The following is a 20,377-nucleotide window of genomic DNA, read 5'->3' on the forward strand; positions in this document are numbered from 1 at the left end:
ACTCCCTAGCAACTTAAATCCTATCTCCTCTCGTAGTGCTTCCTAAACGATACTTTAACACCTTGTACTTTGGAAAAAAGCTTTTCCAGTTGACTTAAGTGACTAGGAATTTGAAAAAGTTTGCTCAACGGAGTTAATCTCATCTCTTTAATCTTTTACGGCGACAGATGAGGCCGATTTGCAGACGCTTTCCCCAAATTAATTTTTTATAGAACTGCACGAATTTTTTCATATCTTATTTTCATAGCTAAATCATACTTAGAAGGTTTCCTTGAAACTTTAGTAATCATCTGCTAAATAATTTTGTTGTCTGTATTTTCAGAATTTAAGCATGCTTGAAACGATATTTTCCACAAAATGTTTAGGCTACAAAATTTCGAAAACCATTTTAATAAAATTTCAGCACAAGTTGCATTTCTTCTTTTGCCTGCCAAGAAAATTGTGACAGTCTTGTCCCACTTTCCGAAAACCACATGCAACTCTATATTTTACTTGGTTATCACTCATTGACAAGCTATTTTTCAAACTCACCCAGACTGTGCTATCCTCTTTTCATCGCTTGAAAATAATTCGTCCTTCCTTAAGCATTTTCTGTGTATTTTTTATCAGTTTTTTATTAATTGGGGCAATATATTTACCATACTACGTTGGCATTTCGTACGTTGGTTCTGCTAGCATTTCCTTATCTTAATGCTATGGCTTGAGTAAAATATGTTCTTATCTTCATGCGTTTGCAGCTAATGCCGAAGCATTGTTTGGATAATTTCTGAATCAAAACTTTGTTGCTTTGTTTACTTTGTTGGCTGTTCTGGGTCAGCCTTTACCTAGGCAAAGTCTCAGTGATCACAGCGTTCACGTGCGACCCCCGGTTTTGAGAAATTTTAAATATACTGAAATAGAAAAATTGGCTGTTCATGTGGATCTTTTACAGTAATAAATAAGTCATCTAAACTATCCCCATTGATGCAATCGGACATAAATTATCACCAAAAATCTTTACGGCGATTTCCAGAGAGTAAGACGTTATAAGATTTTATCTCTAGCTTTCCTCCTGTAAGCGATAGAAAGCAGCACCCCTTCTGGAAGGGCCGGTGTGAAATATTAGTTCAATGTTTTTCTTTATTATTAAATTCGTTTTTGGCCCTTCTCGTCACATTATGTTGTTCGATTTATATCGTTCCTGCTCAATATTTATACATATATTATTTTTTTAAGATTGCAATGAATAAAATTTGAAAACGAAAGCAGCAGAAGATTTTAATTTTACAATAATTAAAGAAACGATCTTCAACTAAAAATAGAAGGGCTACAGAAGTTGTCTCAATAAGAACACAAATTGAGGTGTTATTATTTTTCTAGAATGCAAAATGTTGCTGATGCCAAGGTGTTACTAGTTATGATTGATGCTATTTTTCAGCTTCCGATTCCAGATAGAGAGCTTTCAATCACAGCCTTCAATTACAGGTCTTTCGTGAGTTAGTTTCTCGTAGTCATATCCACTCGACATCATCTACAAGGGGAAAATAACTCTATAATCTAATTGCATGAAAAGTTTGGAAATATGCGGTTCAAAAACGCAGCCATTGGGCTAGCAGGGGCTATAGCCTTCCTTTTTTTTGCAACAATAGATAAAAAGTTTTTTTTTAAAGTTTAACTATGCTTTAGCGCAATTATGGATAGTATACTCCTAAGTAGTAGCAGTTCTTCTTCACTGGGAATCCTTTTTGTTCATTTTCTAGGTGTTTTTCTTGAAGTTTTATTATCTCCAAGCCACTTTTATATATTTCTATAGCTTTTGATATATACTCTGAACCAAAATTTTTAAAAAACTTCCGTAGAAATAAGATGATGATTAAATGAAATTTTATCAGAGTTAATTTCACGAGGGTTTTTTGAGCGTTAACTAAATCGCTTGAGATTGTTGTTATTACTATTTCGTTATGTTTTCTTGTGCCACGCTTCCTCGCGTTTTTCTTGTATCTGCTCTGCTAGTTTATGGGCAATGCGGGGAGTCTTTCGGTCACCTGAGAATTATATTTGCAAAATTAGGGTAGGATATGTGTTTCGTGGCGTTTTCATTCCCTTGGTTAATCTAGAGGTATTTAAGGTTATGGCTTCTTAGCGTTTTCTGATGCTATAAGGTAGGACTGGTGCATCGGCTATTAGTGGGGAAAAGAGGCTTTTCCTGTCCATTCCCTCCCAATTATCAATCATATTTGGGGGTTATTGTGTAACTTCCCTTAGTAACCCCTTTAAGGTAGGTTGAGCGATTGGCGCCGATGCACCAACGGCTCAACTCGCTCTCGATGATGTGGGAACGTAGCCTCATGACTGACCTTTCTGATCTCTATGGCAGTTTTCTGAGGGGGCTTTATGCCCTTTATATTGCATTGGTATTTCATTCCCGAGTAAGTAAATTAACAAGTATTCTCTAAAAAGGGCGTTTTTCGGCGTTCTAGAGGGCGTGGCCTCAAAAAAGATCATCTTACCATCCTTCTTTGTTAGCGAACTTTGCCTTTTTGCCTATTGTTTATATGTACATCATTTTGATCTTGTGCAATGTCTTGAGGAGGCAGTTATCAGCAATTTTCGAGAAAAAAATTCAAGAATGTTTCTTTAATTGGTCCCTAGATGTAAGATCTTATGTAAAATTATTGGATTTTCTGCAAATATAACTGTATTTAAGTGTTTTGAACTCATGAAATTCTATTTGTAGTATAGTAAACATAAAAAGAGCACCATGGCTACCTATTCTAACCGTTTTTTTTCGCTGGTTTAAAAGATTCCACCTCTGTCTTGTTTATTGAACAATGATGATAACGAGGTTAGTTCAAGAACCAAGAATGATGATGATGATTATGATGCCGACGATAAAGATAATTATGAGGAATTGAGAAAAAGGACGTAGTTGAAATTGAATAGATAAAAATAATACATTGATTTGATTCCTAATCTCATCTAAGAGTTTTTCTATGCAAATTCTCAATAATTTTTAATGCAAACAATTTCGTAGTGGCCAAATTTCATCTCATTTTGGATTTCGTCGAAGAAAATTTCGTCAAAATATTTGCCCGAAATTTTGTGAAGACGAAATTTTTTGTAGTTAATGTATATTTTTTCAATCGTTGTTTACAGGTAGAAACTTTAAGGAGAATAAGAGAACTTGAATTCAAATATCAAAATTCAAGAGAGAATCTGATACAAGATAGTTTTAGCAAATACAGTTGCCCAAAGAAAGATGCACTATGCAGACCATACACTTAGAGGGTTAAACGGTAGATAAGCAAATCTGGTGCTGGAAGGATATATAGATGGTAAAAGAAACAGGAGTATGCAAAGAGGAACATCGGCTGCATTTTTAAAAAAGATTCTTAAGATGAAATCTTACAAAATGGAACTTTAATAATCAGCTATGGATCTCATTTCCAAAAACAATTTTTTTTCTTCAGTTCCTTCATTGTTCGAAGACATTATGAGTTTTGCAGTGAAAACTAACTCTAATCTAAAAAAAATGCAAAATTATTTTGTTTGCATTCCAACAAACATTTACGACACTACCACAGGTTTTCCATGGAAGAGTTGTAACCATGGGTTTTCCATGTGTCAGTATTGCAGTTTGTGAGACCGTTGTTGTTTGGACAATTGTACCATAATTAAAGCTGCCCTTCTACGAGGTATGATAAGGGAACCAAAGTGCAACTTCACGAGGGCAATTAATGCAAGATAAGGGAAGAGTGTCAGATGCTGTAAGAAAAAGTTGCTAAAAATAAATGAGCTGGATAAATATAAGAAAGAAGAAATGTATCAGATTGTCAAAGAAGAGCGAGAAAAAGAGAAGCCAGCAAAGGTATAAAGCAAGTAGTTTTGAGATTGGAGTCAACCCAGAATGAGATGATCAAATAATTAAAATATCAAAGAAAGTAAAATTTTCTCGTAGAAAGAGAAAACCTAGTTCTCTATTAGGACAATTGACATCACAATTGACGTCAGAATCACCAGAAGCTCAATTTATTGATAAGCCTAACATTCACCTTTTAATTGATAAGAATGAAAGAAGATTTGACTGTCATGTTTAAATCATTACTAAAGTAATAACTCTGTCTGGAATTTAGATTAAAAAAGCCTAATAGAAAACCTTCTTGTCATAATAAAAAAAGCAAAACTTTATCAGCATTTTTCTCAAAATGAATAATTTGGATACTATAAATATTTAGAAACAAATTACTTAAAACGTATAAGGCAAATGTCAATCATATTTTGACATTATGTGTAGGAAGCAACGGCTTCACAAATTGATAAAAAAATACAAATTTATCAATATTTCCTCTGTTGCTATGGAATCTGGGGTTTGAGGGCTGCACCTAAGATTTATTTACTTAGTTTCATGATTTTGAAAAACATCGCATCTTTGAAAAATTGTTTTTCAACAGAAATTTCTCGCCTGACAAGATTCAGAAAATGAAACTTGAGAGGAATTGCAATGCAAATATTTTAGTTGTGACGTTTTATTAACCAAACTTTGACATGTACAAATGGCAAAGCTCATAATATACCATCTAAAAAGAGCCATTTTCCAGCATTCTAAAGGGCGTGGTCTTTCAAATTTTCCCCTGGACCCACTGCTATTTTCTTTGCTAGTATGCCCCCACCCCAATCTTCCCACGCTGGCTATGCCACTGCACTGATGGTCAAATAATTTTGGTCTAAGACCTCATTTCTAAAATTCTTGCCTGGGTGTCCATTTGCCGAAACTATTTTTCATGATGGCGGAAACTTTAAGAAAACAAATCTTTCCCTGTGAATGGTTTAAACACTGACAAATTAAGTACAAATCTATTCAGCGGGTAACATTTCGGACAGCAAATTTCAGCAAAAAAGTTTTCGGACGCATTTTTGGCATTTTGACCAAAGTTTTAGGAGGTAACATTAAAACCACGCCAGGTTATTAAATTCACGCATATTTTCAAGATTGATACTCAACTCTTTAGTAACTTAAAAGAAGCACTGAGCACTGAGGATGAACGCTTTCAGTACCGAACTGGCTAAAATTCTTAGCTCCTTATAAACAATACGCTAAAAGGAAAGAAAAAATCACTAACTTTCATATTAATGCTCTTATTTTTTTCATTCTTTTAAAGATATATCCTATATGTGCTCACATTTGCTAACACCTTCATATCTTCGTAAGGGTACTCAAAGGCAAGTCTTTAGGGTCATCATATCCTGGAATTGAAGACGCTTTATTGCCTTTCATGAAGAGCGTTTGTTCAACTACGACCAAAAGCAAGATGTCTATTTTCTAAATATGCATCTTAGGGTACAAAAGTATGGAAACGGCAGTAAAAAAAGGCGGCTCACAGTGGCCAAGGGCCTAAGGTGATAAATTTCCGAAACATACACTCCCCTCACAAAAGTATTGCACCACCTCGAAGGAGGGAAAATGGCACAACAATTATCGAAAGCTATTGTTGTGCGAATTGATTGTGTTTAAGTGGCGAATGGGAGTGTGTCGGAAGTGAAACAACCACCAATCAAAACTTCAATCTTTTTAGAAAACTTTTTTCAAAATAACAGTTTCAAAACGTCTTTTAACAGTTTCAAATTTTAATATTTTGACGGGAGCTATGAACTTTTAAACCGCCTTATGCCTCCTTGAATTGGTTGCATATAATTGGGCAATGTATTATTGTGGAATTTCATTCCAAACCTGAAGAGTTCTTTTAATTAACGATTCTTTGGTTCTTCAAGATCATGGTTCGGATTATTTTTCATACGAAGCCAAACATTTTCAACGATGTACAAATCTGGACTTGAACGACGCCACGGAAAAACTTGAATTTATCTAGTTCGGAAATAAATCGTTGTAAAAATGGTTTTTCTTTTACGCAGGTGAATTTTTATTTTATATTTGTGTAAGACACTCATTATTTTTTGTTTGGAAGAATTTTGAGCTGCAAAACATTGCTCAGCGTCGAGCTTCATGTCTTTTACTGTCCCTTGGTGTAAACATGGTGAAATAAAACAGACAAAATTGCCACCCCTCTAACGTAAATTTTTTTTGTTCACCCACTTCTCGGTTTATTACTATTGAAGCACTCTCGAGAAACCTTTTTTGATTCATTGAAGCTGTTGTGTGGCTGCATCTAACTTGGTCAACAATTTTTCAAAGACCACTTCCCTGTAAAAATTATACAGGGACTCGCCTCTCATTTGACAAATTCTCTCCCTTAGGCATGGTCTACATTTTTTAAAACAATAATGTTTTTCCGTAAAATTTACATTTCTAACTAGGTTTTCTATGGCGTCAGCAAAATTTGCAAACTTTTCCCGCCGAAATTTGATATAAAATATGCCTATTCCACCCACTTAAAAACAATCAATTCGCGCAACAATAGCTTTCGATAATTCTTGCGTCATTTTCCCTCCTTCGAGGTGGTGCAATACTTTTGTGAGGGGAGTGAAATTACTAGGTGAAGGGGCTTGGGGACGATAGTTAATGGCGCGAAAATGCATTCGTCATCTTACAGAGTTTCAGTTGAGCGTTTAGTTTGCTGCATAAAGGAGGAAATTCAGTAAAGCATTGAAGCACTGCTTCAAATTTGTTCTCTACAAAATTTCTGAAGCATTTGTAAATAGTGACAATGAAATGAAGTTTTTTTGAAAAAGGATGTAACGCTCAAGTAAAAATATTGGTAAAACTTCAAGCTTTGCTCTGATGACAAAATTGTTACTAAGAAGACTGTTTTAGCAGAAATCAAGGGCTTGAAAGTTTCACTATTGACACCAGGTGAGTCGCTGTTCATTTGACTAAAAAGACTGTGGTTTTTGAATTTTTAATATATTCATCTACACAAGTAACAATTCAAAAACATTAAGTAAAACTTTTTATCTTCATTGTGCTCTTGCAAATTGTGAATAGAATAATTTAAATCCAAGCTGTTTATGTTTTTTAGACAATAAACAATTTTGATCGCTAAACATCACCTTTAAACGGTGTTCGTCTTGTTTCATTATCAATAACCTGAAGGCTAACATCTCACCAAAAAGAATCTTCCAAGTAATAATTTTATTGTCAGTTTAAACATAAACGTATCCAGATTTTAAGCATGAATGAAGTATGTTGTGCTTCTTCAAAATTTCCAACATTTTATTTTAATTGTTTATCACTGCTTCGATAATTTTTTTCAGAATTTTGCTGAATGTTGGTTCAACGTATCCCCGTATTTTTGTTCTCGAAACAGTTGAATAATCCTTCAAATTAATTTTTATTCCAAAGTCATTGAAATGACGCATTGTTTTCCTGCCGAAGTCACTAGCAACGAAGACCCCTTCACCTTGTAATTTTGTTTCGAAGATTTATCGCCTTGGGCCCTTGGCCACTGTGAGCCGCCATTACTGACTATCGTTTCCATACTTTTGTACACCCATAGTGTATATCGTGTTCAAAACAGAGGGCGGTTGTGATATTTTCTTAAAACACCCTAATAGAGCATAGCGAAATAATCTTTTGATTGGCTGAAGCGCTACCATTTTGAATTTATGCAAATTAACTGATGTAGTGAACCCAGCGAGGGCAAATCTACAACTCATTTCCACTCATTTCTCACTCATTTCCGACGCAAGGAAGGATTTTTAATTGAATTTCAATGTTTGGATTCTCCAAGTTAATAGCGTCAAAGTCAAAGACTTATTTCATTGAATAAAAAGATGGACAAAAACCAAATCGGTCAGATGCTGCACAGGTTTTGTTTCTAAACAGACATTATTAACCGTAAAATGTAAATATTATTGATGGTAAATAGTTACTTAACAAAACGGTAGTATTTGAATTTTTTATCGTGTCGTGTTGGCTTGAGTGATACACGAGGGTCCTGTGTTGGCTACCATTTTGATAACGCAATTTTTGGCGCGAAAATGGCAAAACGTCACCCCGAAGTATTGCGCAATCCTTTGGGCGATTTTTTTAAAAATAAGTATGCCACCTTTTAGAAAAAAATGTTGCAATCCTCTTCATATGCCTGGCACTGTTTATGTGAGGAGACAAAGGACCTAGCAAAAATTGGTGGTTTACAAGCGTGTTTAGCTGCCTTTGCACAAATTTCAGAAAATTTTAACACGAAGGCTGGTTTTTGTTTAGACTGTTTGTTTAAATGCCGGTCAAAAAGAAGTTTCACTGAACATTTACCACCAGAAGCCAACTTGACTAAGGTAAATGATAATTTTGCAGGAAAAGTCTATTTGTACTGTTATTAATATTTTTATCATTTGCTTAGCATCCATCTATCTAAGTCATCTTTACATTGCCAAATTCTTGTTATCTGATTTAAAAGCTACCTATTCAAAGCAATAAATACTGATACCTCTCCCTGCCCCTACCCCCACCCCCCAAAAAAATTTCAACATTTTCAATTCCTCTGCCTTTCAGTAAGCATTGCCAACAACTATGAACAACCCCTAAATATCCCGAACAGGAACCTCTTGAATTCTTAAATTATCTATATACACACAGAATACTTTTGTATTAATGCATTAATCTAAAATTTGTTAAAAGCAATGTTGTTGAGCATGTGTATAAAGCTGTCTCTTTCTTGTTGAATCTGTCCTAACAGCTTGACGAAATACTTAAACAGCCAATAGACATTGTCAGCAATGAAGCACTAGAAGAATTCCATTACCAAAATTAGGTTTGTTTAAAAATGGTTTCACTACATACAATGAAACTAATATAAACAGTTAATTACATAATAAATATATATATATATATATCCGATTGAAGGAGCAGTGCAGGTGGATAAACATTGACTGTAAAGTAATAAATATCAAAACTTTAACTGAACTGACATACAGGCATATAGAGGGAAAATGACAAATAAATGCACTATTGCTTAGTACTAGACCTAGTCCAAAAATGGGAATATCCTGTTGCTACACTACTAGAAAGATTTACCAATAGGCAGCCCTAATGTTTCCTGGTTTCCATATCTAGTAGTCTCTATTTGTAAACCTGAGTTGCTTCTGTAAATACGAGGTTGCCTTTGTACTTAATTATTTAGGAGAACCTTCAATCCATTAAAAACAAAGAGCCTGTGAAAAAGTGTCCATGTTACGATAGAATATTCAAAGACTTGGTTCAAGTCAGCAGTGATGTTGGCTTTGTGTGGTATAGTGCTGAAAACAATGAATATATCGTTCCAGCAATTATCTTCGAGCAGCTGCAACTAAAACATTCACCTCAAGAAAAAGAAAATGAAAAAGAAAATAAGATTGATAATTTAGCCAACACCAAATTATCTAGCATTAGAGGTGGAGTAAAGAAGGTAAGACAACATCTCTGGGAGAATTTAGGTTGTCCAACACTGCTTGCAAATCCATCAGTTTTTACACCAGCTGACATGCAAAGCATTTGCAGAAAAGCGGAGGTGCCAAACCTACTGAACACCATAAACTATCTTTTGTCAGCCCCAGAACAAAGCAAACATGTAGTTGAAAAAAATAAATCAAGGGCTGTTAATATCCTCCACATGTTAATGTTTGCCCAGTCTCAGAAGTGCAGCTGGTTTCAACATATAAATGCATCGATCCTCAGAAGACATGGCCTGAGTGAAAGTGGGCTTACAGCTTTATGGCAAGAGGGTCTTACAGTTCATCCAAGAACAGCATGTGTCATGGCAAAGGTTGTCAGCTTCAGCTATGAGTCGCTATTACAAGGTTGGATAGAGGATGCTGTTTATAAGCGCTCACTTTTAGTATTTATGGTGGATGATTATACCAATATCCACACCATGCATAGGCCCACAACCGAAGTACCCTTGTCTGTTTCCCAAAAGGCAACCCTACTCCTCAAGAGGTATGATGACATTCCAGCCCTACCAGTTGATGAGATGAGCAATGTACACAATCCTGTTGGCGTTGATGAGCAACTCCTTCTTGCTCTCCTAAAAAAGAGAAAATGCCTTTTCTTAGTATGTCATTTGCTGAATATCTGCCTGACTGGATTTGGAAAAGGTTCTTTGACCCTGAATCAGAACGAAACAGACTAGCTTTACATGACTACCAAAAATATGAAAAAAATAGGCTAATGCGATCCATGGAAAATATTATGTTGATAGATTCATAGAGTTACCCCTAAAAAGTTTGTCAGCATTCCATGAAGCTGTAGAGCATGCTACACAAATGGGTTTGTCAATATACCTTAAAGAAATCTTGGTTGTAAATCCTGGTGACTGGCCAGTACAACACTAGCCGTATGTATTATAATGTCTAGTAGAGTTTGAATAAAGGGAGACAAAAAATGTCTCTGAAATTCTTTACCCCGTTTCGCCGACCACTCTCCGTTTTTGGCTGATTACATGTTTATACCTGAGCTTATACATCTGATAAAACATGTTATCTTTGCAAATTAAAATTTGTTATATATCGTTGATATAAAAGATGTGATTCGTTGAAACGTTTAGCGTGTAGTGCTCAACACAAGAAATAAGCCTTGTAAACTAACCTCATACTTTTAGTTATACATCGTGTTGGTAAATTCCTTCATCAAGTTAGGAAGCTGTGAACTTCAAAAAGAACTTTATAAAACTTTATCCAATGGCAGGAAAAGAGTGTGATCCTGCTTTAGGCCACTGTAGATGTTTTCTCTGTTCCTTTGATGAGAAATAAGTCCTTTGAGTTGAAGTAAAACTTGAGCATTCTGTCTCCAGGTCATCTGCTTGGCTGTAGCACATGCTGTTAAATAGGCCTAAATCGATGCGTTTTGAAAATGGTAAATATCTTGAGATCTAGACGATGAACAAAAAATCCCAACGACAAAGTTGTAGATTTGCCTTTGCTGGGTTCACTTCAACTGTCGATTTTCGCGCCGAGTGCACCTCGTGTATGCCGGGGAGGTTAAAAGCCCTGCACCCCTCGGCCGCAGCTTCCCCATTGATTTCTATAGCACGAGGCTAATTTGCATAAATTCAAAATGGTAGCGCGTCTAGTTTACGTTTGAAAAGAAAAGGAAAATTATTCATTGCCATTTTTAAACGTTTTGGTTGAAAAGTATGACACTGGATTGTTATGGCAATACAGACCTAGAGATCACTTGACTTCCGTTACGTCAGCCAACTTACATTGCACATGCGCAGTTCATCTAAAATTTGCTGCATGACAAACCTTCGGACAACTCTATATTTCGTCCAAATAAATTTTCGGGCAATTCTTTTCTGAAAGTTTTTTATGCCGAAAATTTTCGAGATTTACATTATTATATGGTTTTTTTAACATATCGGGAACATATCAAAATGAAATCAGAATTTCTATGTCGAGGTTTGTGTTCGATCTATTCTGAAAGTTGAAAGTTAAATAGATGGAAACAATCTCTAAATGGAAACCGAGGGCAAAGCCGAAACCTGACTTACCTTTACGTTTTCGTTTGGTTTTACTTGTTGCCATGGATATGGGTTGTTTTTATGATCCCATCTATAAATCAATGAAACGAATAGAAAGAAAGGGATTTGATGTAGATCATTGAAATGCTACAAATGAAATTCGACTTCTGAACAGTTTTGTATCTCAACTCACACAACATCCGGGTATTTGAATATTGCTCTGTAGCTCATATATGTAGCGAAGACGAGGCCGCTTGCAACGACTCCCAGCAAAGGAATTGCCTTAAAGATAATACAAAAAGTCAATAAACAAAATCAAAAGTAATTCTGCGTTAAAGTTTTTAAATGCTTCAGGTAAATTTGCTTGAGTTAAAATCATTAAAAATTTAAAAAGTTTTTGAACAGCCAAATACCAGTCTAAATTTATATTAGATTCTGTTTCCCTAAATGAAGATTGTAACTTTGAGACAAATTTTGAAATCAGGTTCTCCGCAAACAGAAGTACCCTCAATGTATCATTACGCGCTTTTTCTATAAGGAACCATTTTATAAGGAACCTACATGTAAAAAGACGAAATATTTAAAGAACTTATACTACAAGAAACGAAATCCCTAAGGAACTTTTCCATTTGAAAATTTTTTATAACTGCAAGCACCAAGAACTAAAAAGCTGGTTCAATTCATTTGAAGCCAATACTCGCATAGATTGTTTGATATTGGTATGCTTTATTTTCGAATACGCTGTCTCGCCCCTCTCTCTATTTAGTGTTAAGGCTTATTGTAGTCAAAACAAATTAAGGAACTATTAAGGAACTTTTGGTATAAAAATTTGATGATTTGAGGACTACGAATAAGGAACTTACGGAGCTAGGCCTTGAGGTTGGTTCCTTATAAAAGAAGCGTGTATATGGTATTTACAAAGGAAACACGAACTTTAGTGCGAACTATCGGAATGCTAAAATTCAGTTTGCAAAATTTTTCAGGAATCTATAGAATCAAAGTTTAATTAGCAAATACGTGTTTTTGGTAATAACTTAGAAGATATCGAAAAGTTGTCTTTGTGAAGAAAACAATGTAGAAAAGTTACCTCTGGGCTTCTTTTAATTATCTTTGAAGCGAATGACATGATCATTGTCATAAATAAGTCCGCCTGCAGTTCTACCAGAAACGCATTCGTTGCTTTCGCTGGAAACCTAAACAAGAAACTTAAAGAGCAAGCCTTTTTGTTTTCCATTGACTCACAGCCAGACAAAAGGGCAGGTGTCATTGTATGTCTTCCAAAAAGTTTGCTTCTTAGAAGAACATCTGCACCCGGAAGTCTGCATATCGCTTTTAAATTGATATGGTAGGGTTACAGGTTATTGCTCGATTTTGGCCATAATGTCTCAAGTAGATGCGTGTAAGCAATAAAGGTGCAAGCTGCAATGGACTGTGGATGCGCAGACATAAAAACTCACACAAGAATCTATCGTTTCAAAGAAGAAGCCTCTTTACTGCCATCGACACTCATACTGACAGAAGGGCAGAGGTCATCTTGTCTCATCCAAAACTTTTGCTTCCTAGAATAGATCTGAACCCGGAAGTTTGCATCTGACTCAATTTCGTCCAACTTCGGTCATTATTTCGCAACTCATAGGTTGGTGAGAGCAAAAGAGGGGACAGAAGCAGTTGAGTGTCGGGGGCCGGGGTAGGGGGTCCTTGCCATTGTGTACTCTTGCGTTTGATGCAACTGAATTTGAATTTTCGTACCTGTATGTAGAGGAATTGTGAGATTCCGGAGTAAGCGGAATGTTACTGATCGCACGTGCAAGGTTCATCCGTAAACCACAGTGTAATCGGGGCAAGTTATTTGAAGCTTAAGGATCAATAAGCCCGTTAAACACAGCCGTTCATGGGATACACGACGTGCCATGCGATTGAAACTAGTTGTAACTGTAATTGAGACATACGACCACAACCGCAAAGCTGCGACAATCGGCCTAACAAGTCAGGATATTTTCGGACCTCAACTAAAAACTTTGATAAAGAAGTCAGAGAAACTTTCGTTTAAATGAGGTTTCTTTAATTTTCAAAATTTCTGTCAGTTTCAAACATGGTATCATCGTGTGCCTTGAAAGTTACTAGAATGTGAAGAAATCGAAAAATTGATGTTTTTAGTCAGATAAGTTTACTGTAAACGTAAAGAAATTGATATGTTTTGTATTTTCATGCAGTACGATATTAGGCTGGTTTTGGAAAATAGTTGCAAAGCTTAACAAAATGCACGCTTTTTATGAGCTACTTTTTAATTTGAAAGCTGTCTACTTTTTATGGGTGAAATATCAAGTGATGACGATCAAAGTGTTCCCACTATGAGATAAAGTCAAAGGAGATGTCGGAGGTATTTTAGTATGTTTGGATTTTGAATTAGAACAGCATGAAATACGGAGAAAGAGATGAGAATGGGTCTCAGCATGGCAAAGAAATAGAAGGGAACACTGGCTGTGTTATGAACACTGAAGAACATCTGATGTCTCATATTTGCCCTCTGATATTCATATTTTCATAATCCATCATAAAGGAAAAGTCCTGTTACTTGGCCAATCGGCGAGAAAAAATCCATAGCATCAATGAATTATTATCCTTACCGTAAATTCTCTTTTAAAGGGGGGGGGGGGCTTGAAAGAGAGGTGGGGGGGGGGCTAAGTTGAGAGAGGGGGCTTACTAGATATTTTGTAATAAAAAAACCATGTCTAGTGGTAAAAACTAGCTTTTTGTTATTTGCCAAATAAAAAACATCAAATCAGCCATCTATATCAGTTATATTGTCATCGTCATCAAATATTCTAAAATATTTCTTGGGCCATGTCGCCTTCTGAAATCGAGTTTCGAAAAGGTCGACTTCATCCCTTGGAGTAACAATGGCCTGTAATTTTAGACAGGGAATTTTGTAGAAAAAACTAGCAAACTGCCTAGCCTCAAATTTTATTTCACATTCTTACTAAATCGACCATGGAGATTCCAAATCGAAGAAGGGCCAAAAAAAATTATCACCGGAAGTTACTGTTTTTGATGACGTTATCAAAAAAAAGATAAAAAATCTTTAAAAATCGGCCAAGGACTCGAACTCAACTTTTTTTGCATTTTTGCACTAAATTAACTATACAGATTTCAAATCTGAGATGAAATGAATAATATCTTGAGCGGAAGTCAAATTTTGTGATGACGTCATCAACTTGGAGAAAATTCACTTTGAACCCTTTTAATTGTTTTCTCGCAACTATCATTGTCAAATATGTTCCATATGCGAATTGCACACATTCAGTGCTTTTAAAAGATGTATTGAATTTCTATTATACTTACTTTTAACCGTTCTTTCATGACGTCATCATCATTTTATGACGTCATCGCCTTTTAAAGGTAATTGAATAACGCGTGAAAGGATGCCTAAAAATCTCTAGCTAGTTAAAAAAGTCATTCAAAATTAAAATTTCGTTGTATAGAAAATGATATGGATCCATTCATCCTTCATCACTGTCTCCTTTGCTGGAACTCCAGAAGAAAATGTAGTTCCACTCATCATCGTCTGCTTTAAGCTGATCACCTCACCATAATTTTTCCCATGGCCTAGTCCTCATTGGTTACGGAATTTTCTTCGATTTCATCACTAGAGCGCTGCAGATCTTGCAGTTTTTTAGCGGAGGGTGTGCGGGGCCCTGCACAATATGAACATAATTTGTGTGAAAAAAATTTTGGAATTATTTTGCTGACTCCAGTATTTTCTGCAGATATTCACAGCTTTTTTAACGTTGAAGATCGGATATTTTTGTCATCAAGCCGTTAAGAAACGTTTTTCTCTGTATGTCCTCTTCGTGCCATTTCTTATTTATTTATCAAATGTATGTTCAAAATTAGAATATGTAAAGAAATATTTTTCCTAAAAACCACACTAATACCACCTGTAGGCCAGATCATTCTTTCCATCGTATGTCTAACCAAAGCTTAAAGGCAATTTCTCTTACAATCTTCTTTTGATAATGTAACCAATAGTAAATGCTTGTGTCAACCAGTATGGATCTGGTTGTAGAGCTTCTGATTATCTGTTTTTCATTGCCTTGCGAATTCTTACTCTTATCTGCACAAGTGTTTCATCACATTTCCCTTTGTTTGATTATTTTTGCACAAATTTTATCGTTTTCGTGAGAATGTCTTTGCAGATTTCCTGTCTCATCGTAACTCTCTCGAGCAATTTTCCCTTTCCAGAACACTCCTAAAGCTTTTTAAAATGTTAGCTTTCCTTACAACAACATTACCGGTGTTGTTTCGCAGCCAATAACTGCATGAACAGCCGGTAGATTTTTGGAACTATCTAAACCCAGGTAAGATACGACGTTCCAAAATTAACTTACTTCTCGCTGTCAATTTTTAAGGAATATTTTCTTGAAGGCTTTTCACACAATAAGCAGAAAACTACATTAGTGTCCTTTCGACAACTAACAAATTTTATCGATGAGGAAAGAATGGAGTATCAAGTGGATGTCAGCCTCTTCATAGCTGCAATTAAGCAAGTATGTCGTGGAATCTTTGATTATCTTTAAGGTTTGTTATTTATTGGTAAACGTGAGTGCTTTCAAAATTAACTGCTAATGTAAGTACTGTAAAGAAATCATTTAGACCTGTTTGGCTGGCTCTTTTTCACCCTTTCACCCTGAATAATTTCCTGCGGAAAAGGAATGTCTGTTTAATTTCCTAAATTTCTAAAAAAAAAAATTAAATTTAAAATAATTCAGCAAAATAATTCCAAAATTTTTTTCACACAAATTATGTTCATATTGTGCAGGGCCCCGCACACCCTCCGCTAAAAAACTGCAAGATCTGCAGCGCTCTAGTGATGAAATCGAAGAAAATTCCGTAACCAATGACGACTAGGCCATGGGAAAAATTATGGTGAGGTGATCAGCTTAAAGCAGACGATGATGAGTGGAACTACATTTTCTTCTGGAGTTCCAGCAAAGGAGACAGTGATGAAGGATGAATGGATCCATATCATTTTCTATACAACGAAATTTTAATTTTGAATGACTTTTTTAACTAGCTAAAGATTTTTAGGCATCCTTTCACGCGTTATTCAATTACCTTTAAAAGGCGATGACGTCATAAAATGATGATGACGTCATGAAAGAACGTTTTAAAGTAAGTATAATAGAAATTCAATACATCTTTTAAAAGCACTGAATGTGTGCAATTCGCATATGGAACATATTTGACAATGATAGTTGCGAGAAAACAATTAAAAAGGCTCAAAGTGAATTTTCTCCAAGTTGATGACGTCATCACAAAATTTGACTTCCACTCAAGATATTTTTCATTTCATCTCAGATTTGAAATCTGCATAGTTAATTTAGTGCAAAAATGCAAAAAAAGTTGAGTTCGAATCCTTGGCCGATTTTTAAAGATTTTTTATCATTTTCTTGATGACGTCATCAAAAACAGTAACTTCCTGTGATAATTTTTTTGCCCATCTTGGATTTGGAATCTCCATGGTCGATTTAGTAAGAATGTGAATTAAAATTTGAGGTTAGGCAGTTTGCTAGTTTTTTCTACAAAATTCCCTGTCTATTTTGGTAAGAAGTTCTCACATGACCCGTGCTTAATGCAAATTAAATTTTTGTCTTCGGATCTGTCGTGACTGGAAGAGACATGGTGTGAATTCGGATTTGATGCGAAGTATTGAACGACCAATGAATAAAATGAAATTCTCTGCTTTTGACAAGTTTACTTATTTCAGCACCAGTGACATTTTTTTGGGGGGGGGGGGGGGCTAAATTGAAAAAGGGGCTAATTATTTTTTCCTTCTGAAAATGGGGGCTAATAAGCTAATAAGAGAGGGGGGCGTAATTGAGAGAGGGGCCGAAAGGGAATTTACGGTATTGGTGTATCATTGACAGAATTATCATGAATATATATGGAAACACAAATTATGTTTTCCTGTTTAAAAAAACCTGTAATCATCATTTTTTATAAAATTTCAGCAGGTTTCACTGTGGTTTCAACCAAGGGGCAAATCACTCTAAGAAAATCGTTGTGAAATCCTATTGCTTTATCCGAAAATCCCCAGAAATCCTTTTGGATTAGGCGAAATCTCGTACGCTATTTGTAAGAGTGAATCGTTCCAATAAAAAAGCTGGCACTCCGATTTTTTTAAAAGTAATTTATCAAATATTAGGTAAAAAGTGCTGCTAGTTTTTCAAAGTTTTGTTGGTTTTTTACTATAAACTAGCGCCTAATGGCTTCACAAAAGCGAAGTTCAAATTTCGCTGGTCAGGTTGTTTTCAACACAGTCTTTATTTAATTTGTTTCGTAAAATCGGCGCGATACTTTTGTAAGTGGAGTGTACCAAGGCATATCCTCGGGACAAAAAGTTCATACGAAGTGGTTCCATTTTCAGTAGAGGGCGAACGCAAAAACGGCAAAAACGTGTTTTTCTTTGTATCACTTATCTGCCGTTTCTCGAAAGTGACATTTTGTAACGCTAACAACACGAGGGTTTTGATGTTTTTTAAAAGATACCTCGTTATGAAAGAAATTAAGGTGCCAGCCAATCAAAGAGACGTATTTCAAAATGATGCTATGTGATTGGTAGGATAGAAAGTTGTCCTGAGCGCCAGCTTTTGAGTACTTTGGATTACGAGTCTCTGTTGTAGAGTCCGTTAAGTGAGACAGTAGCGAAACAGAGGCTCATGGAGTAAGGCTAACGTCATACTATCAGGGTTTAATAAAAGATAATAGATAGCCCAAAAAGGATATGGAAAACCATAAACAAAGTACTTGATAAGGACTCTGGCTCTACAGAGATTTCGAGCCAGAGTCCTTATTCGAGATCATGAGATTCTCTTTGAGTTGCAATTTGGCTTTCGTAGTGGCCATTCTATTGTCAACAAATCTGTCAAGTGACTGACATATTTTCCTAGGCATTGTTTTCCATCATAGGTAAAACATTATTTGATTAGTGCAGTGCAAGGTTTTAGCAACAGAAAAGTGGAACAGCTGATTTCATGCACAGCTGATTTCATGACCTGTTTGAATGTAACATCCTTGAACAAAGACTTGAATTTCTTATCTGGGATTTGAGCAACAGAAATAACTAGATGCCACTGTAAAGAGTGGTTCTATTTCACTAAAGTTGATAAAAGGAATGGTTTGGTAAATGACTCTTTGAACAATGTTTTATGGGAATTAATCGTTTAATTCGAGTTAATACCCGCGGGGAAAGTGCGCAGATTCCCCTTTTCTAGAATCGGGTGGTCCCACACGTATATCCTTAGTAGGCTGTGGATATCATGTTACCTAAGCTATTTGCTAATCACCTTGTGGTATTTTCTAGGTGGTCTTTTCCTGGCATATTTCTTTAAGTACAGTGATGCAGCTAGGGTCATGTCATATTTTGCAGCAAGACTCACGCGTTGTTTGCACGCGTTTTCTCTGTAGAGAAGTGAACTATTCTGCGAAAGTGTAACTTATTTTAAACCCGCTGATAAGGGACATAGTCCTACCGTCAAATGGCCGGACGCTGATCATGGTCATGATTTCGACTGTTGCTTACTGTTGTCATAGCATGGCTGGAAAGTTGCAGGTACTGGTTGCTAGGCCTTGGCAGAGTTATCGAAAGTTATAGCAGTTCAGGTCAAGCGCTCAGTGGCTGCTGTCTACTGCTATTACAGTTTCAGTTACCCTGCATCTCGATTCTATCACGTGCTCCAGAGAAAAGGTTGTACCAGCATTTTTTTTTTCTACATTGGCTGTAGCATGGTCTGTAGGTTATTTGTTTTTAATTTTCGATCCACTATTTCCTGCCGCTTTTCATCATACCAACCCTGGAGCTTCATATCTCCACCATAAATACAACTAAATAAGGGGACAGTATTCAAAGACCACAGTGCTGCCTCTCGGTAAAGCCACATGCCAGGCCGCCCAATCAAACGCATCCACCACGAATACCTGCTTGTTGTTATTTGTTCTTATTCTTTCAAATAATTTACCCTGTCATGTTCTTGTCCAAGGGAGAGATGCCTGTACTCAGAGATGGCAACGGGGGCAAAGCGTAGAGAAAAAAGGGCAAAACAATGGCCCGTACAATAGTCAAACGAAGAAAAATGCTCAATTTCGCGAGATCAGGGGCAACTGCCCTAGCTGCTCTCCTGGCGCAGGCGTCCTTGGTTCCATTCATCTGGGATTCAACAAACGCCGTCTCTAAAATCCCCTCAATAGCGAATAGTATCTTTGTGGTGTCATTGTTGGCGTAAGGGGTGTGTGGCAAACTGCCCCGTTATTTTATATTTACGTGGAGGAAATTAACACTAGCATAAAATTATACAGTCATGCCAGTAAAAGTTTCTGGACACGTTACATGGTCCATCTAGGATCAGTTGTTTTAGGCTTTTAAAAGTATCAAGATCCAGTTAAGTGACACCCATCCGCATTGCACACAATTCAGCAGGACAGGTCCTTGCTTTGGCTGCATCACACTGCCGCCCTCCGTTCAAAGCAGTCATACTGTGGTTTAACAAACCTGCCAGTATGGTCATAGAAAACGTTTATGGAATCCCAATATTGCTCCCAGTGTTCTAACCTTCATACTTTAGTTTCGCAAACACACCTGTAAAGTTCGAATATCAGTTTGATCTTGTTTCAACAAAAATCAATAATCAAATGAATCAATAAATTGACTAAGGATTGTTTTCATTGTTTTGGTAATATCACATTGCTTGCTTGGCTGTGGTTTAGTGGGCCCTCACGGTAGTGTTCACCTCAGTCTGGCACCAAAACTTCGCTCGAGTTACATAATAACATTTTTAACACTGTGGTCTCGGCAATGCCCCCTGAAACATCTTGATTGCCAGTTTACTGTTTTTAGATAACCCCAATTGGTTTATTCCTTTGATTACTCTTCCTAACAAAATGGAAATATTGCCTACAGCAAGATGATACCAAAAAGCAGGGCCGTCTTTAGCCGGCTTGTGCCCAGTGGT

At 36.2% G+C, this 20,377-nt stretch overlaps 1 protein-coding gene across 2 annotated transcripts; it reads right to left on the reverse strand.

Annotated features, from left to right (window-relative positions):
• Nucleotides 1–1,241: 1,241 nt before the first annotated feature.
• Nucleotides 1,242–12,787, reverse strand: LOC135694599 (cytochrome c oxidase hypoxia associated subunit FA4L2). 2 transcript variants are annotated; one of them, XM_065213413.2, is made up of 4 exons: nucleotides 12,457–12,673; nucleotides 11,563–11,651; nucleotides 11,400–11,460; nucleotides 1,242–1,510 (listed from the first exon to the last, which is right to left on the reverse strand). In XM_065213413.2, the coding sequence occupies exons 1-4, from the start codon at nucleotides 12,634–12,636 to the stop codon at nucleotides 1,442–1,444; spliced, it is 399 nt and encodes a 132-aa protein (XP_065069485.2). In that variant the 5' UTR covers nucleotides 12,637–12,673; the 3' UTR covers nucleotides 1,242–1,441. The 2 variants fall into 2 exon arrangements, with proteins under 2 accessions (XP_065069485.2, XP_065069486.1); XM_065213414.2 differs by lacking the exon at nucleotides 1,242–1,510 and adding an exon at nucleotides 1,539–5,223 and having other exon boundaries at nucleotides 12,457–12,787.
• Nucleotides 12,788–20,377: the final 7,590 nt, after the last annotated feature.

This window comes from Rhopilema esculentum, chromosome 8 (genome assembly GCF_057945365.1).
Source record: "Rhopilema esculentum isolate cy_ngs chromosome 8, ASM5794536v1, whole genome shotgun sequence".
Taxonomy (NCBI): domain Eukaryota; kingdom Metazoa; phylum Cnidaria; class Scyphozoa; order Rhizostomeae; family Rhizostomatidae; genus Rhopilema; species Rhopilema esculentum.

Bases quoted from the DNA above. Each gene is read 5' to 3' on its own strand.
- LOC135694599 (XM_065213413.2), bottom strand. From the start codon at position 12,636: ATGACACCTGCCCTTTTGTCTGGCTGTGAGTCAATGGAAAACAAAAAG. The intron at 11,652-12,456 runs GTAACTTTTCTA...ATTATCTTTAAG, and splicing joins TAATTAAAAGAAGCCCAGAG to GCAATTCCTTTGCTGGGAGT. The intron at 11,461-11,562 runs GTGAGTTGAGAT...ATTGATTTATAG, and splicing joins TTCAAATACCCGGATGTTGT to ATGGGATCATAAAAACAACC.